General features: G+C 56.2%; 1 protein-coding gene across 8 annotated transcripts in view; it reads left to right on the plus strand.

The window, feature by feature from the left end:
• The first annotated feature begins 237 nt into the window (after nucleotides 1-237).
• Nucleotides 238-22,422, plus strand: part of CFAP46 (cilia and flagella associated protein 46) — a 94,259-nt gene continuing 72,074 nt past the window's right edge. For all 8 annotated transcript variants that reach the window (XM_077877109.1, XM_077877113.1, XM_077877112.1 and 5 more), the window contains exons 1-11: nucleotides 238-372; nucleotides 792-916; nucleotides 1,049-1,180; nucleotides 1,676-1,740; nucleotides 2,941-3,105; nucleotides 3,925-4,048; nucleotides 4,674-4,768; nucleotides 5,857-5,967; nucleotides 10,326-10,425; nucleotides 19,120-19,218; nucleotides 20,721-20,911. In XM_077877109.1, the coding sequence (XP_077733235.1) occupies nucleotides 324-372; nucleotides 792-916; nucleotides 1,049-1,180; nucleotides 1,676-1,740; nucleotides 2,941-3,105; nucleotides 3,925-4,048; nucleotides 4,674-4,768; nucleotides 5,857-5,967; nucleotides 10,326-10,425; nucleotides 19,120-19,218; nucleotides 20,721-20,911 (1,256 nt within the window). In that variant the 5' untranslated portion in view covers nucleotides 238-323. The remainder of the gene's footprint in view (nucleotides 373-791; nucleotides 917-1,048; nucleotides 1,181-1,675; nucleotides 1,741-2,940; nucleotides 3,106-3,924; nucleotides 4,049-4,673; nucleotides 4,769-5,856; nucleotides 5,968-10,325; nucleotides 10,426-19,119; nucleotides 19,219-20,720; nucleotides 20,912-22,422) is intronic.

Below are 22,422 nucleotides of genomic sequence, written 5' to 3' on the forward strand. Positions count from 1 at the left end.
TTGTGCTGGGGGATGCGGGCGAGGGGGCGGGGCTCCCCGGAGCATCAGCCGGGGCGGGGGGAGCGGGGCCGGTGCGGTGAGGGCGCCCGGGCAGCGCGACCCCGACCCCGACCCGACCCGACCCGACCCGACCCCGACGCGAGCGCGCCCCGCCCTGGCTCCGCTGCCCTCGCGCCCCCGTAGGGAAGGCGGCCCCGGCGGCCGTTCGCCTCCGCACTAGTGTGGCCCCGGCGCCGACCCGTAGGGCCCGCGGCGTCCCCCGTCGCTAGGCAACCGCGCTCCGGCCGCGAGCGGGAGGAAACCCAGGGCCCGGGGCCGCCGCCATGGACCTGGTCATCACGCAGGAGCTGGCCCGAGCCCAGAGCCAGCAGGGTGCGCCGGCCCGACCCCGACCCCGACCCCGACCCCGCCCCGGGAGGCGACACGCCCGCCCCAGCAGACCCCTGACTCGGGGCGCCCCCGAACCCCCGTCCGCCGCTCCCCCCGCGGGGCCTCCGCGACCCCGTGTCGTGTCATCCTCCACTGCTGCGGGGGCTCGGCCTGGGGGAGGCAGCGGAGGGGGCGCGGGGCGGGGGGGGGACGCCGGGCAGCAGGGGGGAGGGGGAGGGGAGGAGCCCCGCGGGGGGATGGGGGAGGGGGAGGGGAGGGTGCAGACGCCGGGCAGCAGGGGGGAGGGGGAGGGGAGGAGGCCCGCGGGGGAGGGGGAGGGGGAGGGGAGGCCGGCGCGGGAGGGTGTGGACCCGGGCTGCAGCCCCTCCTCACGGCCTCCGCCGGACCTTGGCCTCCGGTAGATGCCGCCTCCCTAAGGAGGGCCTATGAGCTCATTAAGTCGGCCAACCTGGGCAAGTCAGAGTTTGACCCCACGGAGAGCTTCAGCCCCGACCTGTTTGTTCTGTGTGCGGAGCAGGCCCTGAAGGTACGAGTCCAGGGGTCCAGGGGTCGCGGGGCGGATAGGGCAGGAGCACCCAGGGGGGTCCCCGGGGATCTGCTGGACCTGCGCCCTCAGGCTGCCGTCAGAGCGGCTGGGGGGGGCACCCCTGTCCTGCAGATGGGGCAGCCCGAGATGAGCGACGACTGCATCCAGATGTACTTCAAGGTGAAGGGGCCGGTCACCCAGTTCCTGGGCAGAGCACACCTGTGCCGGGCCCAGCTCTGTGCCCCCAAGTCGTCGGAAAACCTGGTGAGAGATGCCCCAGGGGGCAGGCGGGGGCTTGAGGGTGCAGCCCTGGTGGGCACAGCCCCAAGGCTTCCGGGGGACCCAGCACCCCTGCCAGTGGGCCGTTCCCGGGTGGCTAGTGGTTTGTCCCACTCCGGGTTTTCCCCCGAGGCTGCCTTGATCCTCAGCACTCTGTGTCTCGTGTGGAAACGCAGTCCCACTCCGCTTCCGGAACTGTGGGGCCAGACGTGTCCTCACGTGCCCTTTACGGATACGGTGAGCAGCGTGTGGGCTGCGTGTGGGCTGCTCCAGGACTCAGCTCCTGCTTGACGTTTGGCGGCTGCGCCCTGCCCTGCTGGTGCCAGGGCCCCGGCCTGTGAGCGGGCGTGTCTGACACCTGACCGTGGCCGCTCCTGCTGCTTACCGTGGGCTCCTTACTGTCCGCAGAAGCGACCACGAGCCACGATTGAGGTTTCAGGGGCAAATTCATGTAATTGTGTGTTCTTTACGTTGTTTTAGGAGGAATTTGAAAACTGCGTGACCCAGTATATGAAGGCAATAAACTTTGCAAAAGGAGAACCCAGGTGGGCGTGATGCACGCGGCGTTTCTATGAGGATCGTGGAAGGGTTTCGGGACCACGGCTCCCATGTGCTGACACCTGTTCACACTGCGGGGTTTTGTGCGTGCTGTAGGCTCTTTCTCTGACGTGGAGGGCCGGGCACGGTGCACGCCTTTGTCCTTCTGTCTGTCCTGCAGTCTGTGGTCTGCGATGACTTTTGTGTGCTTTCTCCACGGGAACCTCCTCTGGGGTCTCCCCACAGCCCCTCACTCCCTGGGCCTCCCTGAGGGTTCAGCATCGAGGTCCTCTCCCCCAGGCAGATTGCCAGGCCTCGCATCCGCGTCCCTAGTGATTTAGCTGGAAGTAGCCAGGTTTTCTACTTACCGTCTCCTTCATCAGAAAGCAAGGTTCCCGAAACCGTTGGGCTCGCAGACGAGCCCGTGTGAACACCGCTAATCGAGCAGGCTGCCCCGTGGAAGGAGCCCGGGGTGCACGGCCGCGCGGCCTCCTCCCGGCACCTGGGGCGTCCCAGGCCGAGCTGGCCTCTCCGAGAGGGGGCTCCTCACTCAGATGCGCCCAGTGGGAGGCCCGCCCTCCGGGGGGCCCCTGCCCCCCCCACCTTACTTTGCACTCCGAGTGCAGGCTTGGGGACTTCGTTCCCCAAAGGCTCTGCTCCCCCACCTCTGCCTGTTGGCCCCTCCTGTGCGCTGTCTCCGGGCTGATTGCTCGTCACGGTGCAGGTCTCAGAAGATGTTACTCCCTCCGGGAAGACTTCCTGGGTTCCCGCTGTGCCTGCCTGTTCTCGTCTGTCCCTTGGGAGCCAAAGACCTTGTGGTGCTGTGTTTTTACAGGGAGCCGATCACTTTGGGAATGAGTGAATGAGTGAATGGGTGAATGAGTGAACGGACCTCTGGTCTGGACTCAGGAGCCCCGTGGCTGGGTCCTCATGGCCCGGGCTGACCTGCAGCCTCGAGCCCCTTCTGCCAGGACGCCCTGGGAGGGCTCTCCCCTCCCGTGACCACCTCCCCCATGACGTTCCCTCCTGTGATGTCCCCTCCCGCAACCACCTCCCCTGCGACCACCTCCCCCACGACATCCCCTCCTGCGACGTCCTCCCCCCCCCCCCACGACGTTCCCCCCCGCCGCGACGTCCCCTCCCACAACCACCTCCCCCACAATGTCCCCTCCCGTGACGACCTCCTGGGTGACTGTCCCCCGCCGCAGGTATTACTTCCTGGTGTATAACGCGTCGGTGCTGTACTGGCACATGGTGAGGCCCTTCCTGAAGCCCGGGTTCCACCACCACCTGATCTCCAGCCTGTCGCAGATCGTCGCCGTGTTAAATCAGACGGAGGAGGAGGACAAGGAGTGGCGCGCGGAGCTGATGCTGTGAGTTGAAGCCGCCTCCCCTGCGGCGAGGCCTGAGCAGGACCCGCGGCCCCGTGACCTTCCCGGCCCGGTGGCCCACAGGGGGACGTCAGTGCTCTCTGCCGCGTGGTTAGAGTCGTGTCGTCGTCTTGTTCGCTGGGGTCTGTGGCTGGACTCGGGGCCGATCACGTGGATGGCACAACACGATGGCCGTTGACACTTAGAGCGCAGGAAACCGAGCTTCTGTCACATCCTGGCTCGGGGGTTAGAAGTCGGCCCTGTGCATGGGTGACATGGTGGCTGCGGCAGCAGATGACCCCAGGCGGCGGGGCCTGCTCAGGGCAGCGCGCACAAGCGTGTCTGCACGCAGACAGCCCAACGGGCCTCAGTGACACGGGCAGCGTGCGGTCCCCGAGCTGGGTGCACCCGAAGGCAGTGGCCAGGCTGCCCCTCGAGGGGAGCGCCGCTGCAGGCCAGCGACTGTGTGAGTGTCCGCAGGGACCCGCCATCCGCCCGACGTGGGAACCCAGAATCCCCGGGCTGTCCCCCCTTGGCCTGGTGACGTGGGGAGCCTTCAACAGACCACAAGCGCCGAGACAGCCTTTCTTCGAAGTGCAACTCTAAGCACTGGGGGGAGTCACGGCGCGTACACGTCCTCCCGCCCCGCCAGCCCCGCGCCAGTCCCGGGCCCCGCGCTGCAGGAGTGTGGCCCACGCGGCCGTGGGCGGCTTCCCGAACCTCGTGAACCGGGACAGGAGTAAATGAGTGATAACCCGGCGGCTCGACGTTTGCAGCAGGAGGCGATTTCGTCAGTGGTAACAGTGTCTTTGTATCATCCAGGGAGCTTCTGGACTGTTACCTACAGGCTGGAAGGAAGGAGGAGGCCGCGAAGTTTTGTGTCACTGCAGCGCCGTTTATAAAGGCCCACGTGCCACACAGATATCGACAGATGTTTTCTGTCCTGGTAGGTTGGCGCGTTGAGGACGCCGGGAGGAGGGAACGGGCTTCGATGTCGTTTTTGCAAAACTATAAAAACAGCCAAGTCCATCCCCCGAGAGACACCAAAGCACGCGTACGTCGTGCGTACCTGAGGAGACAAACAGAATCTTTTCCCTTCACCGTGATCTTTGAATAGGTCACTCATGACAGCCTTGAATTAAAAAAGGCCAGGAGAGGGCAGCCCGGGTGCTCAGCGGTTTAGGGCCACCTTCGGCCCCGGGATCGAGTCCACGTCGGGCTCCCGGCATGGAGCCTGCGTCTCCCCCCGCCTGTGTCTCCGCCTCTCTCTCTCCCTCTGTGTCTTTCATGAATAGATAAATAAAATCTTAAAATAAAAAAAGAGCAGCAGAAAGCTCGTTACTGAAGTAACCAGCCCCCCAAGGTACGAGGACCGTCGCCCTTTGCTAACTTCCGTGTGTAGGAAACCAGCTGAGGTTCTTTGTGAAAACTAAACGGGAAACCTAACTAACGAGGAGATGTTGTTCGTTACAATATTAATTTTAAAGGAGAAATAAATGTAAAGGAACTAATTCCTGCGTCTCTGCCTAATTATTTAAGCCGGTTAGTAATCCGGTTCCATTTTGTTGCAGGTACAACACGAATTAGTGGATGAGCTTCAGCTAAAGCAGGAAAAGAGAACCTCCGTGAGCCTGTCTGTCACTTACGACATCAACGTGCTCAAAGCGTAAGTGCTCAGGGGGTCGGTGCCGGCCGCTGCGCACTCGGGGTCCGCCCCAGACGGGCTACGGCTGTGCGCGGGAGGGGGCCGGAGGGGCGCCGCGCACAGGACGCACTCGGCCTCCCTGCCTTTACCGCGAGGAGCGAGAGGCTGCCAGGAGGTGAGCGGCTGCTACGCCAGTGAGGAGGGTGGGGGAGGAGGACTGGCGGGCGGCCTGAGATCTGGCGACGGCCCCCCCAGGAGGCTGGACGTTGCACCCCGACGTCGAGGAAAACAACAGTAGCTAACTCGACAGTAGTGGGTGAGGTGAGGGAGGAGGGGAACGGCACAGAGAGAGCTGCTACCGTGGCGGAGGCAGTGACGAGGGGGGTGCGCTGTGTGAGGGGAAAGGCACTGAGGAGACCGGTGCCCTGGGAGGAGGGCGGCCAAGAGACGAGCGCGGTGAGGACAGGGCCGTGAGGAGATGAGGGCGGCGAGGAGACGAGCGCGTGTGAGGAGACGAGCGCATGTGAGGACAGGGCCGTGAGGAGATGAATGCTTCTGAGGGGACGGTGGTGAGGAAACGAATGTGTGTATGGGAAGGGTGGTGAGGAGACGAGCCTGTGTGAGGGGAGGGCGGTGAGGAGACGAGCGTGTGTGAGGGGAGAGGGTGGTGAGACCAGTGCGTGTGGGAGGAGGGTGGTGAAGAGACCGTTGCGTGTGAGGAGACAAGTGTGCGTAAGGGGAGGGCGGTGAGGAGATGAGCGTGTGTGAGGGGAGAGGGCGGGGAGACGAGTGCGTGTGAAGATCAGCGTGCGGGTGACGAGAGGCAGGTTCCAGCGGGAGGCGCGCCCGCCCCAGTACTACGGGTCAGGCCCGTCCACGTAGTTGCCCTCCTGTGAGTCCGGGTTGGCCGCCGGGCTGCGCGGGGAGGACGCGCCTGCTCTGGCAGGAGGAGCGTGAGGAGGCGGGAGGAGTTCTGGGAGTGAAGAACGCGGGAGGGGGGTGTCGTTAGGCCTTCTGTTCAGTGGGAAACACAGGTCCTTAGACTCGGAGTCTCCCTTAGGATGGTTTGAACGAATCTGACGTGATGTTTTGGTTCTTATAAATTCTAGGAAATTGGATAAAAATGATTTACCTGAAGATGTCGGTGCGATTCTGAAGAAGACCTATAAGCACTTGAGCTATTTCAATCACCAGCACCTCCCTTCAGTCAGAGAGGAAAAGTAAGTGTCCCCCTCGCCCCCCGGGCGTCTGCGCCGTCGCTGTGTGAGACCCGAAGTACAGGAAACGGGGCGCGGTGGACGAAGCGGCCTCGGCAGCCACCGTGGAGGCTCTGGCGGTTTGTGCGGTCTGGGGGGCGCTCGGGATACGTGACTTCACATCACGCTTCTGAAATCCAGGCTGACCTGTAAGCGCAGGTGGTTTCCAAGTTACTGAAGCGTCTCCCACCTGTCGGAGTCGCAGCGTAACGTCCGTCCGGCAGCTGGAGTCCTCAGCCTCGGGGCTGAGCGAGTGGGGGGGCCTCCCGGACCGGAGCCCAGCGGCCGCCGCGGCGTCAGGCTGACAGGAGGAGCAGGGAGCAGCCCGTAGCGGAGCCCCGGAAATGGCGGATGCGCTTCCCGCGGGTGCAGACTCAGAGGACCGACGCCCCGGCCCACCCCGTGCACGCGGCGGCTGGAGTCACCCCCCGCCTTGGCTTCCCCCGCGCCCCGGTCACCAGTGCGGCGTCCCACCCAGCATGTGCGGAGGCCTCCGAACCACCCCTTGGGAGAATTTCTCTTTTGGCTTCTCTGACTTTCTCGTCAGCGCCTCTGCGCTCCTAACATGTGAAACATTTGGGCCGTCGTCTGTGGTAATTACTGATGTATTTTTTCCGTCTGTCATTCATTCATTGATTTTGGGGTGTTATGGGCAGAATCGTGTTCCCCAAAAAGGTAGAGTCACGTGCCCACCCTTGGGACTTGCTGCCTGTGAACACGATCTGGTTTGGATATAGGATCTTTGCAGATGTCATCGAGTTGAGATGGGGTCATGCTGGACGAGGATGGGCCCTAACCAGTGACTTCTGTCCTTATAAGACGAGGGAAATTTGGGATGTGGATGCTCGCGGGGACGAAGGCCGGGTGACAATAGAGGCAGGGTTGGGGTGTTGCAGCTGCGGGCCGGGGAGCACCCGGGCTGGCCGGCAAACTCCGGAAGCTGGGGGAGCAAGGCAGCCCTGAGCCCGCCAGGGAGCGCGGTCCTGCACGCCTGCTCCCAGTCTCCGGGCCCCGAGAACCGGGGAAGACGGGATTTCTGGTGTTTGGGCCAGTCAGTCGAGCGGAGGCCCGTGGAGGGGGTGTTAGCGACGCGGCGTCACCATCACCCCAGAGCCGCAGCTGCTGACCCTGCACGTGGGTCCTCTTGCCATGTCTGTGGGGCAGTCAGGCGCGGCCGCCGCCCGGGTGACGGCGGGGCTGCGGTCTCTCGCGAAGCCCGACCAAGCAGGTGCTTTATCAGAGCCAGCAGGGGGAACACGCACGAGGAGGTCCGAGCTGCCTGGGGTCTGAGCAGGCCCAACGTCGAGGCCTCCTTGGTTAGACGGGAGTCACCCGGGGGAAGGGGTCACGCAGGCCGCCAACAGCAGGGCTCAGGGTCGCCGGGTGTCTCCAGGCGGCCTGGGGCAGATCGGACGAAAGGGCCGGCCGGCTGTCTGGTGTTCATGCTGTCGCTGCCCGCGTGAGCTGCGCCGCGGCTCCTGAGTGCACGGGCCGGGGGTGCTGCGTACACAGAACTGCCCGTGATTCCCCCCAGCAGGGGCCGGCGTGGCCGGTCGGAGGAGCATCCGCCTCCTGGCTTCCGCTCAGGCCGACCTCGGGCCTGTGAGACCGACCCCACATCAGGCTCCGCGCTCAGTGCAAAGTCAGCTTGCGGTTCTCCCTCCCCTGCCGCTACCCACCTCTCCCTCTCCCTCTCCCTGTTCCCCCCCCCCCAAATAATCTTCAAATGATTTTCATCATCTTTTAAATTTCAAATGTAATATGCGATAATTGCAGAAAGTCTGAAATGGATCAACGTATATTTTCAACATTATCGTAAGATAGGTTTTTAACCCGCTTTTCCCATGTGAATTGTGAACGTGTTTCTGCATCACAGAATATTCTTTTTTTTTTTTTTTTTTTTTTTTAATTTTACTGAAATCCATTGATTTTGCACAGGACTTTCACCATTGCCTTAACATGTACAGATTTTTTCTTAATTTTTATTTATTTATGGTAGTCACACACACAGAGAGAGAGAGAGAGAGAGAGAGGCAGAGACACAGGCAGAGGGAGAAGCAGGCTCCATGCACCGGGAGCGCAACGTGGGATTCGATCCCGGGTCTCCAGGATCGCGCCCTGGGCCAAAGGCAGGCGCTAAACCGCTGCGCCACCCAGAGATCCCCATCACAGAATATTCTACAACTAGGTTCTCCCCCTGGGTTTTCAAGCGCTCTAGGAGGTCAGCCCGAGCGCTCTGGGTCCCGTGAACCCGGGCACACGTTTTTGAATGCATAGGCACGTGCAGGCACGAATGTGCAGGGTCCCCTCTGGCATCCCCTGGCACAGTGGCCCTCCCTTGGACGCGTCACTACGGACAAGAGCAGCCCTGGGGGAAGTTTCTAGAAATGGGCCTCTGGGGCACTTGAGACATGCTGCAGGAGCCCTACGGAGCGCGCACGTGAAGACCCGGTCGCCTCGGAGCAAGTCGGAGGGGAGGGGACACGCCCTTGCTCTCACCCTGAGTCCTCTGGCTGCTGCCGTTTTGTCGTGTTCCCTGGCATTTTGTCCCTTTATTAGTTTCCTATACGTTTCTTTTGCCTGTTTTTTGTAAGTGGAGTAGAAATTGTTTCATTATTGACGTGCAGAAGCTTTTTCTATTTTAAAATTTGAGCCCTCCAGCTCCAGTATATGTATCAATTGTCCCGTTCGTGTATCTCTTAGGTTTATAAAATTAATTTTTTATGTACAGAAATGTTTTATTTAACGTGAGAATGATTTGAACCCCCGTCCACTCCCGCCAGTCCTGGGCCTGTCGCGGATTCCCTGCCCAACAGCCCTGTGGGGCGAGGCTGACCCGGGTCCCCCCGAAGTCCAGGCCGTGCGGCTCCAACTCAGAGCCGCTGCGCACTCTGCCCCCCGTCGTGTGCCCCCAACTCTGCGTATGTGCCCTGCACGGCCCTTCCCCTGCCGCGTCTCTGTGCCTTGACTTTTGTAAGAACTTGTGCCGTCGCTGTGCGTGGCCACAGAGGGCGACCCAGCAGCTTCGACGTGGATAGTCGGGTTTCCGTGTGGCTTCGCCTGCCGCTGGCACGTGGTCGGTGCTCCTCGGCCTGGGGGAGCGGCCGTGCCGTCTGCCGGCCGCAGCTGCCTCTGTGTGTTTGCTGTCAGGTCCTCCCCGACTCTGTGAGGGACCCTGCTGACACCCCTCCACCCTGGCTTCTGTGCCAAGAATTCTGGGTGGGAAAAATGTTCTGTTTAAAACTAAAAAAAAAAACAAAAAAGGAGTAAAACCCAGTGATATTTATCTTTATGGGTTTTCTCTTTGGACCTGTGTGGTGGGTGCGTGTGGCCAGAGCTCGGGGAGCACTGAGGGGCCAATGTCAGGAGGCCAGGCCTGCCAGGGCCCCGCGGCTCCAGGGGTGAGCAGGTGGCAGAGGACATGGGCCGGCACGGTGGGGGTGCAGGGACCCATGTCACTCCGAGTGCAGGGAGGGGAGGGTGGTGACCCCAAGTTCGGCTCTTATAGCAGACAAGCCATTTGGGGCCTGGGTAAGACTGATGGTTGGCTGGCAAGGGGCAGGGGGGCACTGGCTCATCGAGGGGCCAGTGGGCATGTCTGGAGACACCGCCGGTGGCCGCCGCTGGGGCTGCTACTGGCGTCCCGTGCCTGGCCGCCAGGGATGCTGCGACACGTACTGCGCCTGGTGCACACGACGGGTGTCCCATGCCCAGCGAGGAGGCCTGGTCCGGAATGTCAGGGTCGAGGCGGAGGACTCGGGCCTGTCCTGCGTCAGGCCTGGACTCCTACGATTTTATACCAAGTCTCACGGTCAGGTGGCTGGTCCTCCAGCCTTGGGCTTTTTCCAAGTTCACTTAGGCCGTCGGTGTTTTGCGTTTCCTTGTAGATGTCAGCGTCCCCCTGCCACTTCGTACAAAGATGCCCACTGGTGACGTCCTTGTGTGTTTGTCCCGTGGTTGGAGGAAGAGGCTTTGAGTCAGGAAATTCCTGCCTGTTCCCCATGTTGCCCCCACTGCCCTGGTGATTCGGACGGTGACACCCGTGGCGCCGAGTCAGTTTGCAGGGCTGTTTGTTCCTGCCTCCTTCACCGCACTTGTACCCACGTGAGGGCGGCGGCGGCGGAGGAACAGCTCGCCCAGCGGACGCAGCTCTGCCAAATTCTGTGTCACGGCCTGGCGGGGGCTGGGCAGGGTATTTATTTTATTTTTACTTCCTGCCTCTGGTTGAATACTGACTGCTTTCTCTCCCCGACAGCGACCTGCAGGTACATGCTCCCCGACGCCTCTATTGATGCCTTGCTTTTTTGTTTTTTCATTTCCAGAATTCTTTTGCTTTTTGAATTGGCTCGTCTTTCTTTGACCTTGAAATGTGAGGAGATCTCCTCTGGCTGCCTCTCAGACTTGAAGAACATGGACAGCAAAGTAAGTGACGGGTGACTGTGGATGTGCGGCACCTGCCCGTTGTCTTCTGGACATAAAAGGCTAAAGGAAGGGAAAGGAATTACAAAACCCTCCGGCAGGAGGGCCTCGCAGCGTGTGGTCGGTAAACCGCTTCCAGTTTTCCACATGTGCCCTTGACACAGTGGAGACGATGTGACACTTGCATCACGCGCTCTCGCTGCCATCACAGCAGCGGCCCGTGTTGCCACCAGGTGTTTACACGATTCACTTGAAGGCTGCACAGCATTTCATGGTATTCATGATCCAAAGCAGATTCTTCGGCCCCGTGATTGGACGTTTAAAGCCTGTTACTTTTTGCTTCTACCTAAAGGGCTGCAATCAATATTTTACACTCAAAGCTTTTATTTGCACATAGTTTTTTTTTTTTTTTTTCCGCTAAGGTAAGCTCATCGACATGAAATTACTTGGGAATTTTCACTTTGAGGATTTTAGAACACATATTACAACACTGCCCTCCAAAGAAAAATTTACACTGCCGTCAGAAGTTTCTAAGAGCACATGCTTCAGTTCAGGTGTATGTGTTTTAACATAAGAAGCTGCAAGGACTCTTGCTCAGAGCAGAGGTTCATTTAGCCACTGGCACAGGCGGTGTGGACGTAGTGCCTGGTGACCAGCAGGTGTTGCTGGGGGCACTGCTGCCCGTGAGGGTGACAGAGGCGGAGGGAGGAGGATTCACTCGGGCAGTGGGACCATTTGCAGGGGCATCAGTGTCTGCCCTTTCCAGGGAACACCTGCTGGGCTCAAAGTACCTGGAGTCCTAGATATCAGCTGACCCTCAGGAGTTTCCTCCAAATAAAGCTCTAGGGTAGTGCCCCTTCCACGGTGCAGATAATAAGACCTACAGTTTTTTTTTTTTTAATACTTATGTATTCATGAGAAACAGAGAGGTAGAGACACAGGCAGAGGGAGAAGCAGGCTCCATGCAGGGAGCCTGATGTAGGACTTGATCCCGGGACTTGGGGTCATGACCTGAGCTGACGGCAGATGCTCGACCGCTGAGCCACCCAGGTGCCCAAGACCTATGGTTTAGCAGAAGGGAAATCAGTCGTCATATCATGGTCATGTTGATCTGGAAATTGTTCTAAAGCAGGAAATTTGCACCTTGGTGGCCTGGTAGGACTTGGATAGGACTGCTGGTGGGAGAGGTAGGATGGCGTGCAAGCATGGGTGCAGCTTGGGCTGGGAACACCTAGACCAGAAAGCACAGGATGAAAACAGCAGAGGTGCCTATTTTCAGAGGGTTTCAGAGTTCTTTTATGGCCCCATTCCCATAGTCTGTTTCCACACACAGTGGCCCTAACTTAGCATTGGGGTCTCACCGTGCTTGCATCACTCACCAGCCGAGTGACACCCTCGGAGTGTGGGTTTTTATCTCTGTAAAATGTCAGCAGGGCTAAGCCCCTTTTCCTGGTGCTGCTACGGAAGTCACGCAGATGCTCTGCCTATGGTGAGGTGAGTCGCCCTCATTGCCGCCAGCAGGTTCCTGTAAAGGAGGATCACATGTAGGTGGTGGGGCCCTCACCACTCTGGTGCTTCCAGAGCACGTCCCCCAGGGGACTCTCCCTGCCCGGCCTCAGCTCGGACGTCGCCTCCCTCAGACCATCTGCACAGAGCACCCTCTGTGTACGAGAGGGACGTTCCCCCCGGGCTGTGTTATCCTTCCTGGTGTTGCCGTGTGGTATCTGTGGAAATGACTAGTACTGGTTCTTTTTTTTAACTTAAATGTATAACTCAAACGCAGAGCGTTCATTTGGTGAACTGCACCTCTGAGATGAAGGCACCCTCTCCTCGCTGGCACTTTGCAACATACTCAGTATTTATTGCTCTTAGTTTTTGTAAACATTCTGTGCATACTCAAAAAGGATTTCTTCATTTTTTAAGTAAAGGATTCTGTACGTATCCATTAAACAGCACTGCAGTGTTCATTGTTTCAGGGTTTCACTCATTTTTATCTGTTTGCTCTATTGAGTTCTATGAGAAATGTGTTAAAAGTCTCCCTACAAACACGAGTTTCTCAGTTTTACACTGTACATTTGTTGTTTCTTATGTGTATTTGTTCATATAGGTTTGGAATTGTTAGATTTTCCTGGCAAGTGGTTACATTATTACATCTCGCCCGTCTTTATGCCTAATAATGATGTTCATGTGTTACTTGGTGATTTGTCCATTTTCCCAATGGGAACGAGACCTCCTGGAGGACGGGGACCTGATCTGTTTGCTTCCTAGCCTAATGCCTGGCACTTAAGAGGTGTGCGGCAAATTTTGTTGGTGATAGGCCAACATGGTTGGGAAGTGTAGGAGTTGGGTCACTCCGAGGAGCTCAGTGTGGAGTGACATCAATCGAGGGGGAAGAGGCAATCGAGGAAAGCAGAAATGACTGTGAGGCTGGGTTAGATCTCCAACACTGAATTGCAATGCCTGATATTTTACTACCTTCTTGAGAGGAACAATAAACAAATACAAAGCAAAAACAAATACGTAATCATATATGATTGTTCAGAAATAAATGAGACTTTTCTTAAAAGGGGGAAAGAATATGAAAATGATATAGTGAAAGAAATGAACGTTTCTGGCCAAATTGGAGTCAAAGGCCTTCAAGCCTGAAACAACTGAAAAAAGCCAAACAATATTTGTAACAATATGTTTGAAGACACTGAACAGTAGATAACGAAAGAAGGCAAAACTGGAGAGGTGGGGAACACATGGGGGTGAGTCTCGTTGTCATCACCCAGCTTACTGCCTGGAGACTTTGCAGACTCGGCGAGGGAAGAGCACACTGGTGAAGCCTGGGCCTGTCTACCCGAGTTGAGGAGGAGTTGGCAGTGAGGAGGACAGAGCAGCTGTGGTTGATAGGATGGAGGAGTGAACTGCACAGAGTGAGAGCTCTGGAGACCTACAGAGGCTACCCCTCAAATCTTCAACTGAGTTCTGATTAGTGCATGTTTATAAGGGAACCACACAAGCTGGAGAGAGAGCCACCTAAAAGGAGACCAGGGAACAACCTTCAGAAGTTACATAGGGCTGAGAATAGTTCCTGGAATGGAATTTAAAGCAGTTAGATGTAGATCCTGGTCTCATGGCCACTTGTCACGCCCGTGTCACACTCCATATCACTGCTGTCAGCTAGCCAGTACCTAGGACCCCAGAACTGCTGTGACTCTGAAAGTGCCCTCCAATGCAGTCTTCAGCTCTAAGTGGCTCTGTGGGTGCCTGTGCATCAGAAATCAGTGCCACCACTGCTAGGGTGCTTGCAACCCAGACCTAGTGCCACAAGAGATCCCCCATGGCCACAACATCCCCTGAGGGAGAAAAAGTGATCAGGGGGGTCCTAGCAGGCTTTACCACCAAAGACCCCAACAGACCTTGAAACTAGAGACTAGCAGTCTTGACTTTTGAGGAATCCTAGTGTTTGCTGTGGCTGACCTCAGCTGTGGAGCTGCATGGAGTTCTAGGCCTTCCCTACAACTATAGCTGCCACATCCTTCTTAGCTTGCATTCTCACCCCACCCACAGGTGACGGTCTCTCCCCACCAAAACTGGACTGTAAGGTATGAAAAAAATGATTACATCAAATGCACAGATGTCAACACTAGGCTACAAGAAACAGCAAAAAATCAAGGAAACATGACACCACCAAGAGAACAGTTTTCCAGTAACCTACTCCATAGAAATGGAGATATATGAATTTCCAGACGAAGAAATCAAAATAATTGTTTTAAGGAAGCTCAGCAAGCTGCAAGAGAACACAGGTACACAATGAAATCAGGAAAAACATATGTGACGAAAATGAGTTTAATAGTAAAAAAAATAAATAAAATAAAATAGAAATCCTGGAGCTGAAGAATAAATACAGTGAATGAAGTCAGTGGAGAGCATCAGTAGGAGGCTTGATCAAGCAGAAAAAAGAATTTGTAACCTAAAACATCACTTGAAATTATCCAGAGAAAAAAATGAAAAAGAGCGTAGAGAAAAAAAAAAAAAAAGAACGTAGAAAGCCTATGTGAATTATGGGACACTAGTAAGCAAAACAATATTTGTATTATGGGAGTTCCAGAAGGCAAAAGAAGATAAAGGGGAAAGAAAAATGATTTTTAAAAATAATGGTTGAAAACTTCCCAAAACTGCAGAGAGGTATGGTCATCCAAGTACATAAAGCTCATAGGTCCCATGGAGATTCAGCCCAGTGAAGACTTCACCAAGACATGTTATAATAAAACTGTTAAAAGTTTTATAAAAATTATTGTTATAAAGGAGAGAATTTTGAAAGTAACAGGAGAAACAAACTGATCTGATGAAAGAAAACTGCCATAAGGCTATCAATGGATTTACCAGCAGAGACCTTGCAGGCCAGGAGGGAATCAGATGATATATTCAAAGTGCTAAAAGAAAAAAAACTGTGAGACAATATTTTATCCAGCAAAGCTGTCCTTCAGAAACGAAGGACAGAGAAAGACAGTTCCAGAGAAACAAAAGTTGGGTGAGTTACCAGACCTGCCTTAGAAGAAATGCTAAAGAGAGTTCTTCAAGGTGAAATGGAAGGACATTAATTAGTAACATAAAAATATATGAAAGTATAAAACTAACTGGTAAAGGTAAGTATATAGTTATGTCAGAATACTCCTATTGTAATGGTGGCGTGTAAATCACTAGTTTAAAAGACAAAATTAGTAAAAATAACTTGCTACAATAATCTGTTAATGGTTACAAAACACTAAAAGATGTAAATTGTGACAAAAAACCAATGGGGGGATAGTAAGAAGAGTTTTTGTATGTGATTGGAGTAAAGCTGTTTCAACTTAAAATAGATTGTCATTTAACATAAATGTTTTTAAGTGTTTTATGTAATCTTCATGGTAACCACAAAGCACAATGTGCAGAAGATTAAAAGAATTAAAGGATACCACAATGGAGAATCATCAAATCACAAAAGAAGAAAGCAGGAGAAAGAAACAAAGAAACTGTAAAACAGCCAGAAAAGAAGATGGCGATAAGTCTTTACCTATTAACAATTACTTTAAATATGAAGGACTAAGTTCTCCTATCAAAAGACACAGAATACTGAATGTATTAAAAAAAAATACACATATGCTGCCCACAAGAGACTCACTTCAACTTTAAGGATACATGTAGGCTGAAAGTGAAGGAATGGGAAAAAAACATTCCATGCTGATGGTAACCAAAAGAGCAGGAGTAGCTATATTTATACAAAAGTAAAAAAAAAAATGTAATGAGACAAAGATGATCATTCTATAATGACATGCAATTGATTAATCAAGAGAATATAACAGATTATAATGTGATCCCAGAATAAATAAAATCTTAAAAAAGAGAATATAGCAATTGTGTAGACATATGTACCTTGCATTGGAACTCCTAAGTGTATGAGGTGAGAGTATTAGCAGATCTGAAAGCAGAAATATACAGCAACACAATAATAGTAGGGATCTACAATACTTCACTTTTTTCTTTTTTAGGATTTTACTTATTTATTCATGGAGACACAGAGAGAGAGAGAGAGAGAGAGAGAGAGAGAGAGGCAGAGACACAGGCAGAGGGAGAAGCAGGCTCCATGCAGGGAGCCCGACGTGGGACTTGATCCCGGGACCCCGGGATCCCGCCCCGGGCCTAAGGCAGAAGCTCAACCACTGAGCCACCGGGGCGTCCCAGCACTTCACTTTCAACATGGGTATATCATCCAGACAGAAACTCATTAGGGATATATCGGGCTTGAGCTACGCTTTAGACCAAATGGGCTTGATAGACATATGTAGAGCTTATCACCCAACAGCAGCAAAATACATCTAAGCACACACGAAGCATTCTCCGTGATAGATCATACGTTAAGTCACAAAACACATCTTGATGCATTAAGAAGACTGAAATCATATCAAGTATCCTTTCTGAACACAGTGATAGGAAACCAGAAGTTAGTAATGGGAAGAAAGCTAGGAAATTCACAAACATGGAAATTAAAACAATATGTCCCTGAACCACCAATCGGTCAAGGAAGAAATCAAGAGGGAAATCTAAAGTATCTTGGAACGTATGACAAGGGAAACACAACATATCAAGACTTACGGGATGCAGCCAAAGCAGTCCTAACAGGGCAGTAAAAACGCCCAACGTAGGGAAAAAAGAAAGCTCTACAGTAAACAACCTATCCTTATACCTCAAGGAACTAGAAAAAGAAGAAACAAGCCCAGTTAGCAGAAGGAAGGAAGATCAGAGCAAAAATAAATGAAATAGACATCAAAAAGCCAATAAAAAAGTTTAATGTAACTAATAGCTATTTTTTACAAAAAAACCTAATAGCTATTTTTTAAAAAAGGTAAAATTGACAACATCTGTAAAATATGAAAAGAAAAAAGTATTCACCTAAAAATCTATACTCAGAAAGTGTCTTTAAAAACCAGAGGTAAGGGGATCCCTGGGTGGCGCAGCGGTTTCGCGCCTGCCTTTGGCCCAAGGCGTGATCCTGGAGACCCAGGATTGAGTCCCACGTCGGGCTCCCGGTGCATGGGACCAGAGTCCCAGCGGGAGTGCTTCGGAGAGGGACACCCTCATGGTAAAACGTGGATGGAAATGCAAAGGAACCAAAATACCTAAAAGCCACTTTGGAAGAGCAGTGCAAAAAATAAAAATAAAAAAATTAAATTAAAAAAAAGGAAAAGCAGTGCGGTGTCAGAAGGTGGACGCTGCATCACCTGAGGACGTACGATGCAGATGAACAGGATGAAAGGAGCCCAGCGTCAGAGCTGCAGACGTGAGGCCAGCTGACTTGACACAGGTGTAGTGTTCCTGGAGCAGGTGACTAGCCACGTGGTAGAACAAAGGAAAACCGTGGCCCCCTACTTCACTCTATATACAGAAATTAGCTCAAAATGCACCGTAGACCTAAATGTGAGAGTCAAAACGATACAGCTTTTAGGGGGAAAAAAAAAAAGTCTTTGTGACTTTGAGTTAGGCAAAGAATTCTCAGAAGTGATGTCAAGAGTGTAATCCATACAAGAAATTAATACATTTTGTTAAAACGAAGAACTTTTGTTCTTTGATATCGTTCAGAAAATGGAAATACGAATGAGATCCCGAGTGCAAATGTCTGCAAATCACATATCTGATAAAGGGCTTCGTATCCAGAGTATGCAGAGAACTCTCAATACTCAAGAAAGCCAACAACGGGGAAAAAAAGGCGGGGCGAGGGGGCGGGGGACGCTCTGGATAGACACTTGCCCCGGTGAGGATGCGTGGATGGAGGGAGGAGGCGCTGAGCATCACGCCTTGTGACGCCACTAACTACTCTGTCTGGGAAGAGCTGCTTTTCCAAGTCCTGACGACTTCGGCTTTGCTTTTACACAGAACAGTGCACTTCTGGCACTTCCAGCACCAAAAGGGGTGGGTGTTCCCCACCTCGAGCAGTTCTCTGGGACTCCGGCTGGGTGTCCTACAATTTTATGCAACCCTGACGCTCTTAACGGGGGGGCAGCGTCAGATCCCACGGGTGAAGGACTCAATCCCACAAAACTGCCCCCCGACTTTGGTGCCAACAGCGAGGAGAAAGGTCCCCAAGTTACCCGCAGCTTCTGTCATCTTTGCCTACAAGTGAGGGGCTCCCACAACCGCCTCCTCGGGTTTGATTAATTTTCCAGAGCAGCTTACAGAACTCAGGGACACACGTTTGCCGACTTCTTGTGTAATAAATGACGTGATAAAGGATGCAGATGAAGGCACAGATGAAGAGACACAGAGGGAGGGTCTGGGAGAGGCCCAGGCGAGGCGGGAGCTTCTGTCCCTGCGGAGTTGGTGGGTCACGCTCCCCGCGTGTGGACGGGTTACCCACCTGGAGGCTCCTCGAACCCGGTACTATTGGGATTTCATGGGCCTTCCTCACGTAGGCGTGATCCAATTATCGGTCCGTTTCCAGCCCCTCCCCACTCTGGAGGATGGGGCAGGCTCAGAGTCCCAAGCTTGCAATCACGGGTGAGCAGCCCCCACCTGGGAGCCCACGGGAGTCTCACCCTTGGAAGGAAAGATGCCCCCGGGGCACCCCGAGGGTGTCGGGAGTGCTCCGCCGGGAACCAGGCAGAGACGGCCACGCAGCCTGCACAGCAGCAGACCCATGACCATAGCCGGGCCCTACTCCCCGGGGGGAGGGCCGGAGGCCTCCGCTCTCCTCAGCCCCGGCTTGCAGCCCCGCAGCCCCGCAGAGCCGCACGCGGTTTGCTGGAGGCCAAGGGTGCCCCTGAAGGCCCCCGGGCCTGCTGCCCACCACCTCTCCTCCTCCTCTCCCAGCCCTGTCGGGGACCAAGTAAAACACATTTGCCACATTTTATGAGTTCATCTGAAGTTGACGTGATTATGTAAAAATTCAATGTCCAGTGAAATCATCTCCCCCCCCCACCCCCGGCCTCCGCCCGGCGCACAGTTAAAAAAGTCTTTTAAAAAACTGTTTTTCACTTAACATCTTTGCATTTGGGGGAAACATCTTAAGCTTTCGTTGTATGTCTTTGTATTCTCTGATTTTTTTTTGTTGTTGTTGTTGAATCTCTACCTAGCACATTAGTTATATTTTAAAATGGTCTTTGAAGCCGAGGAATGTGCGTGATTGCGTCGTTCGTGAAGCATCTGCCCCGCTGACAAAAGCCGTGTGTCCTGCAGGATCCCGGGAAGCTGATTGAAATCGAATGCCTGGAGTACGAACTAGAAGCTTTAAGACTCGAGAGTAAAGTTAAAATGTACGTCCGAGCAGCTGTTGAGGTAAGTCCCTGAGCAGGAGTCAGCGACTCGGAGCGGTTTCCACGTGTCCTGGAAGCTGCTGGCTCCCGGGAGGCGTGGACACGAGGCCAGCGCCCCAGTCTGCGGGTTCGCACCTGTGACACGGCCTCTCTGGTGGGAGCCGCACCAGGACTGGCTGCCGCCCCCCACGGCGTCCCAGGCCCGTCAGGGTCCTGCAGCCCGTGTGCGGGGCTGGAGGGGGGGCGGGGGAGCCCTCCTGCCGCCCGTGTGCAGCTGCTCTTCCCCTCGCCAACGTGCACGCTGACGGCACTTGCTGTTGGTCAGGGCCTCCGTGTCCCCGTCGTGGCTCTTTGCCCCCGTGACTCTTGTCCAGGAAGGCAGGAGTGGCCTGCCCGGCGTGGGGCCATCCGCCTCGCTGGGCCTGGGGGCGGGGTAAGGTCACTGCCAGGGACGGGGGCCAGGGGGTTCCCGGGGCGAGCAGAGGAGGGTCGCCAGAGGGGGTTGGGCATACAGGCACCCCGAGGGTCCATGGGGAGGGGCGAGGAGCCCGGGGAGGCCAGGTCCCGAGGGCTCACACTGGGTCGTGAGCACAGGGCCCGGAGCAGGGTGTTGTGTGAGCTCAGGGTCCGGAAGCAGGGGTGCGAGCTCGGCCCACTGCCCCTCCCGTCTGCTTACTTCACGCGGTAGGATTTGGCCCAGCAGCCCTGGCCAGAGAAGGAATCCAGAGAGTATTTTAGACGAGTCTTGAATGAGGATTTTGCAGCTTAAAAAAAAAATCTGTTGAAACAGTCACGGTGGCCCCTGTGGATTTGGAGGCCGGTGCGGTGGGATGAGCTCGGGCGCCTCCGGGTTCCAGGGATCTGCCGTCCAGGCTCCGTCCCCACACCCGCGGCTTCCCGTGCCCCCTGGCACTGGCGCGTGTGGCTGCCGGCATGGACCTGTCTGGCTCCTGGCAGAGCCTGTCCAGGGGCGTAGGCGGCGGTTGGCGGAGCCCACCGGGCCACGTTCGAGCAGAGGAGGCAGGGGTGCACGGGGCCCCTGTGCTGCTGCCCCCGGGGCCCATTCACCAGCAGCACAACAGATGCCCTGGGGGTGGCGGCAGCCAGAGGCCGCGGGACGTGGGCGAGCTCAGGCCCGCTGGCAGCCCCGGTGGGCTCTGAGGAAGCGTGGGGCTGGTAACAGGGTCCACGGATCCTCAGACGTGGGGCCGGAGCCTGTCCGGTGGGAGGCGCGCATAGCACAGAGCAGAGGTGTTCCAGGGGTGCTCCCCGGCCCCAGGGCGCAGTGAGCAGACAAGCCGGAGAAATGCTGGTGGAGTCAATTCACGGAAGAGAAGCATGTCCCTGGGTGTGCAGAGCCCGTTCTAGGCCCTTTACGGAGGCGTCGAATACACAGCGGGGCCTTCCGGAGACGCTGCCCCGGCCAGACCCGCCCTGGCCCACCGGCTGCCTCCTGACCCTCCAGCCCCAGGGCGGTGCTCCTCACCTCCCGTCCTCATGGACCGGCCCGTGTGTTTTGTGCAGACGCAGCTGAATCTAGTGCAGAGGCTTGACGTCGCGCTACAGCGAGCCGTGCGCCTCGGCGACCCCAGGCTCATCCACGTGGTGTGCACCACGCAGTGGAACACGTGTCTCCCTTTGCTCCAGCACAACCTGCGCTACCACCTGCGGAAGCCGCTGACCAACATTGCGGACATCCTGGAGAAGGTGGACAGGTAGCTGCCCTCCAGGGGGCCGCTCGGGCGGGAGCGGCCTGGCGCGGAACCCTCCAGCACCGGGGACACGAGGCCATCTGACTCGGGCCCCAAGCAGCCGTGCCAGCAGGAAAGTCCCCCTGCGTCAGAGGCCGGGAATGTGCCCGGGGCGGGGCCGGGTGGGCCTCCTCAGCCGCTGACAGGCTCTCAGGGCAGCCCGGCCCCGCCAAGCCGCGAGCCTGCAGGCGCACCCCCAGCAGCGGGAACCCCTTCGGGTCGCCTGACGGCCGGCGCCTGCACACGGGGTCTGTGCTCCACCAGCCACCGTGGGGGGCCCGCAGGCCGGGAAGCCAGCGCACATCACCTGGTGCCTGGAACACTCCGGGGTCAGTGCTGAGGCGACACCCGCCTTCTGTGCTCACTGCGTCGGAGGCATACATCACGCACTTGTGAGCGCCTACCTGGGGCCAGGAGCCACGCCGGCCTGGACACACACAGCAAGGGTGTGCAGCCAAGTGCCTGCACCCACGCCTGCCCCTGCGCCCCAGTCTCCACCTGCACCCACACCTGCTCCTGTGCCCCCGTCTCTACCCGCACTCCCATCTCCACCTGCACCCATGACTGCCCCTGTGCCCGTCTCCACCTGCACCCCCATCTCCACCTGCACCCATGCCTGCCCCTGCACCCCCGTCTCCACCCGCACTCCCGTCTCCACCTGCCCCCCCGTCTCCGCCTGCACCCACACCTACATCTGCACTCTGTGCAGTAGGCTGGTCGTGTTAAGTGCTAAGAAGGCAGTGAAGCAGGGAGGGAGGGGCAGAGGATGCTGTTAAGGCAGAGTGGTCCTGGTTGGTCCCTGAGAAGCCCACTTCCTGTTGGAGTCCAGGCAGAGGGGACGGCCTGGGGGCTGGGGGGTGGCGCCCCAGGAGCAGAGCCCTGTGTCCACCCTGAAGGGGGCTTGTGAAGGCCCCTCCCCTCAGGACAGGGGTTCTGCTAGGGGGTCATCAGAGGACCTGGCATGGAGGAGGGGTGTTCGGTGGTCAGATGGCTGCTCTGCGGCTGTTGAGAACAGCCTGAGACAGAGCTGGCACAGCGTGCAGGTGACACGGTGGCCTGGAAGCCAGCGGGGCCCAGAGGACGGATCCGAGGGAGGCAGGCGGCACACACCCCTGGCTTGAGAGGCCGTGGGAATTGTGTCTGGAGCTCGCAGGGATCTTCAGGGAGGTCACCTGGGCTCCGGACAGGGCGCCAGGCAACCGGGAGGGTGGGGCGGGGTTCCAGTGCTGGGGGGAGCGGGCTGTGCGGGGAGGACGGTCGGCAGCGGGTGCAGGTGGGCGGCCGGCGGCTAGAGGTTGTGCGGGCCGCCTCCCCGGGCCTCCTCATTTCCTTTTTTTTTTTAAATTGGAGTTCGATTTGCCAACATAGATTATCACACCCGTGCTCATCCCGTCACGTGCCCCCTCAGTGCCCGTCACCCAGTCACCCCAACCCCCGCCTCATTTCCATCAGTTCTTTGTGTTGCAGATTGTCTA

This window comes from Canis aureus, chromosome 29, assembly GCF_053574225.1.
Source record: "Canis aureus isolate CA01 chromosome 29, VMU_Caureus_v.1.0, whole genome shotgun sequence".
Lineage (NCBI taxonomy): Eukaryota > Metazoa > Chordata > Mammalia > Carnivora > Canidae > Canis > Canis aureus.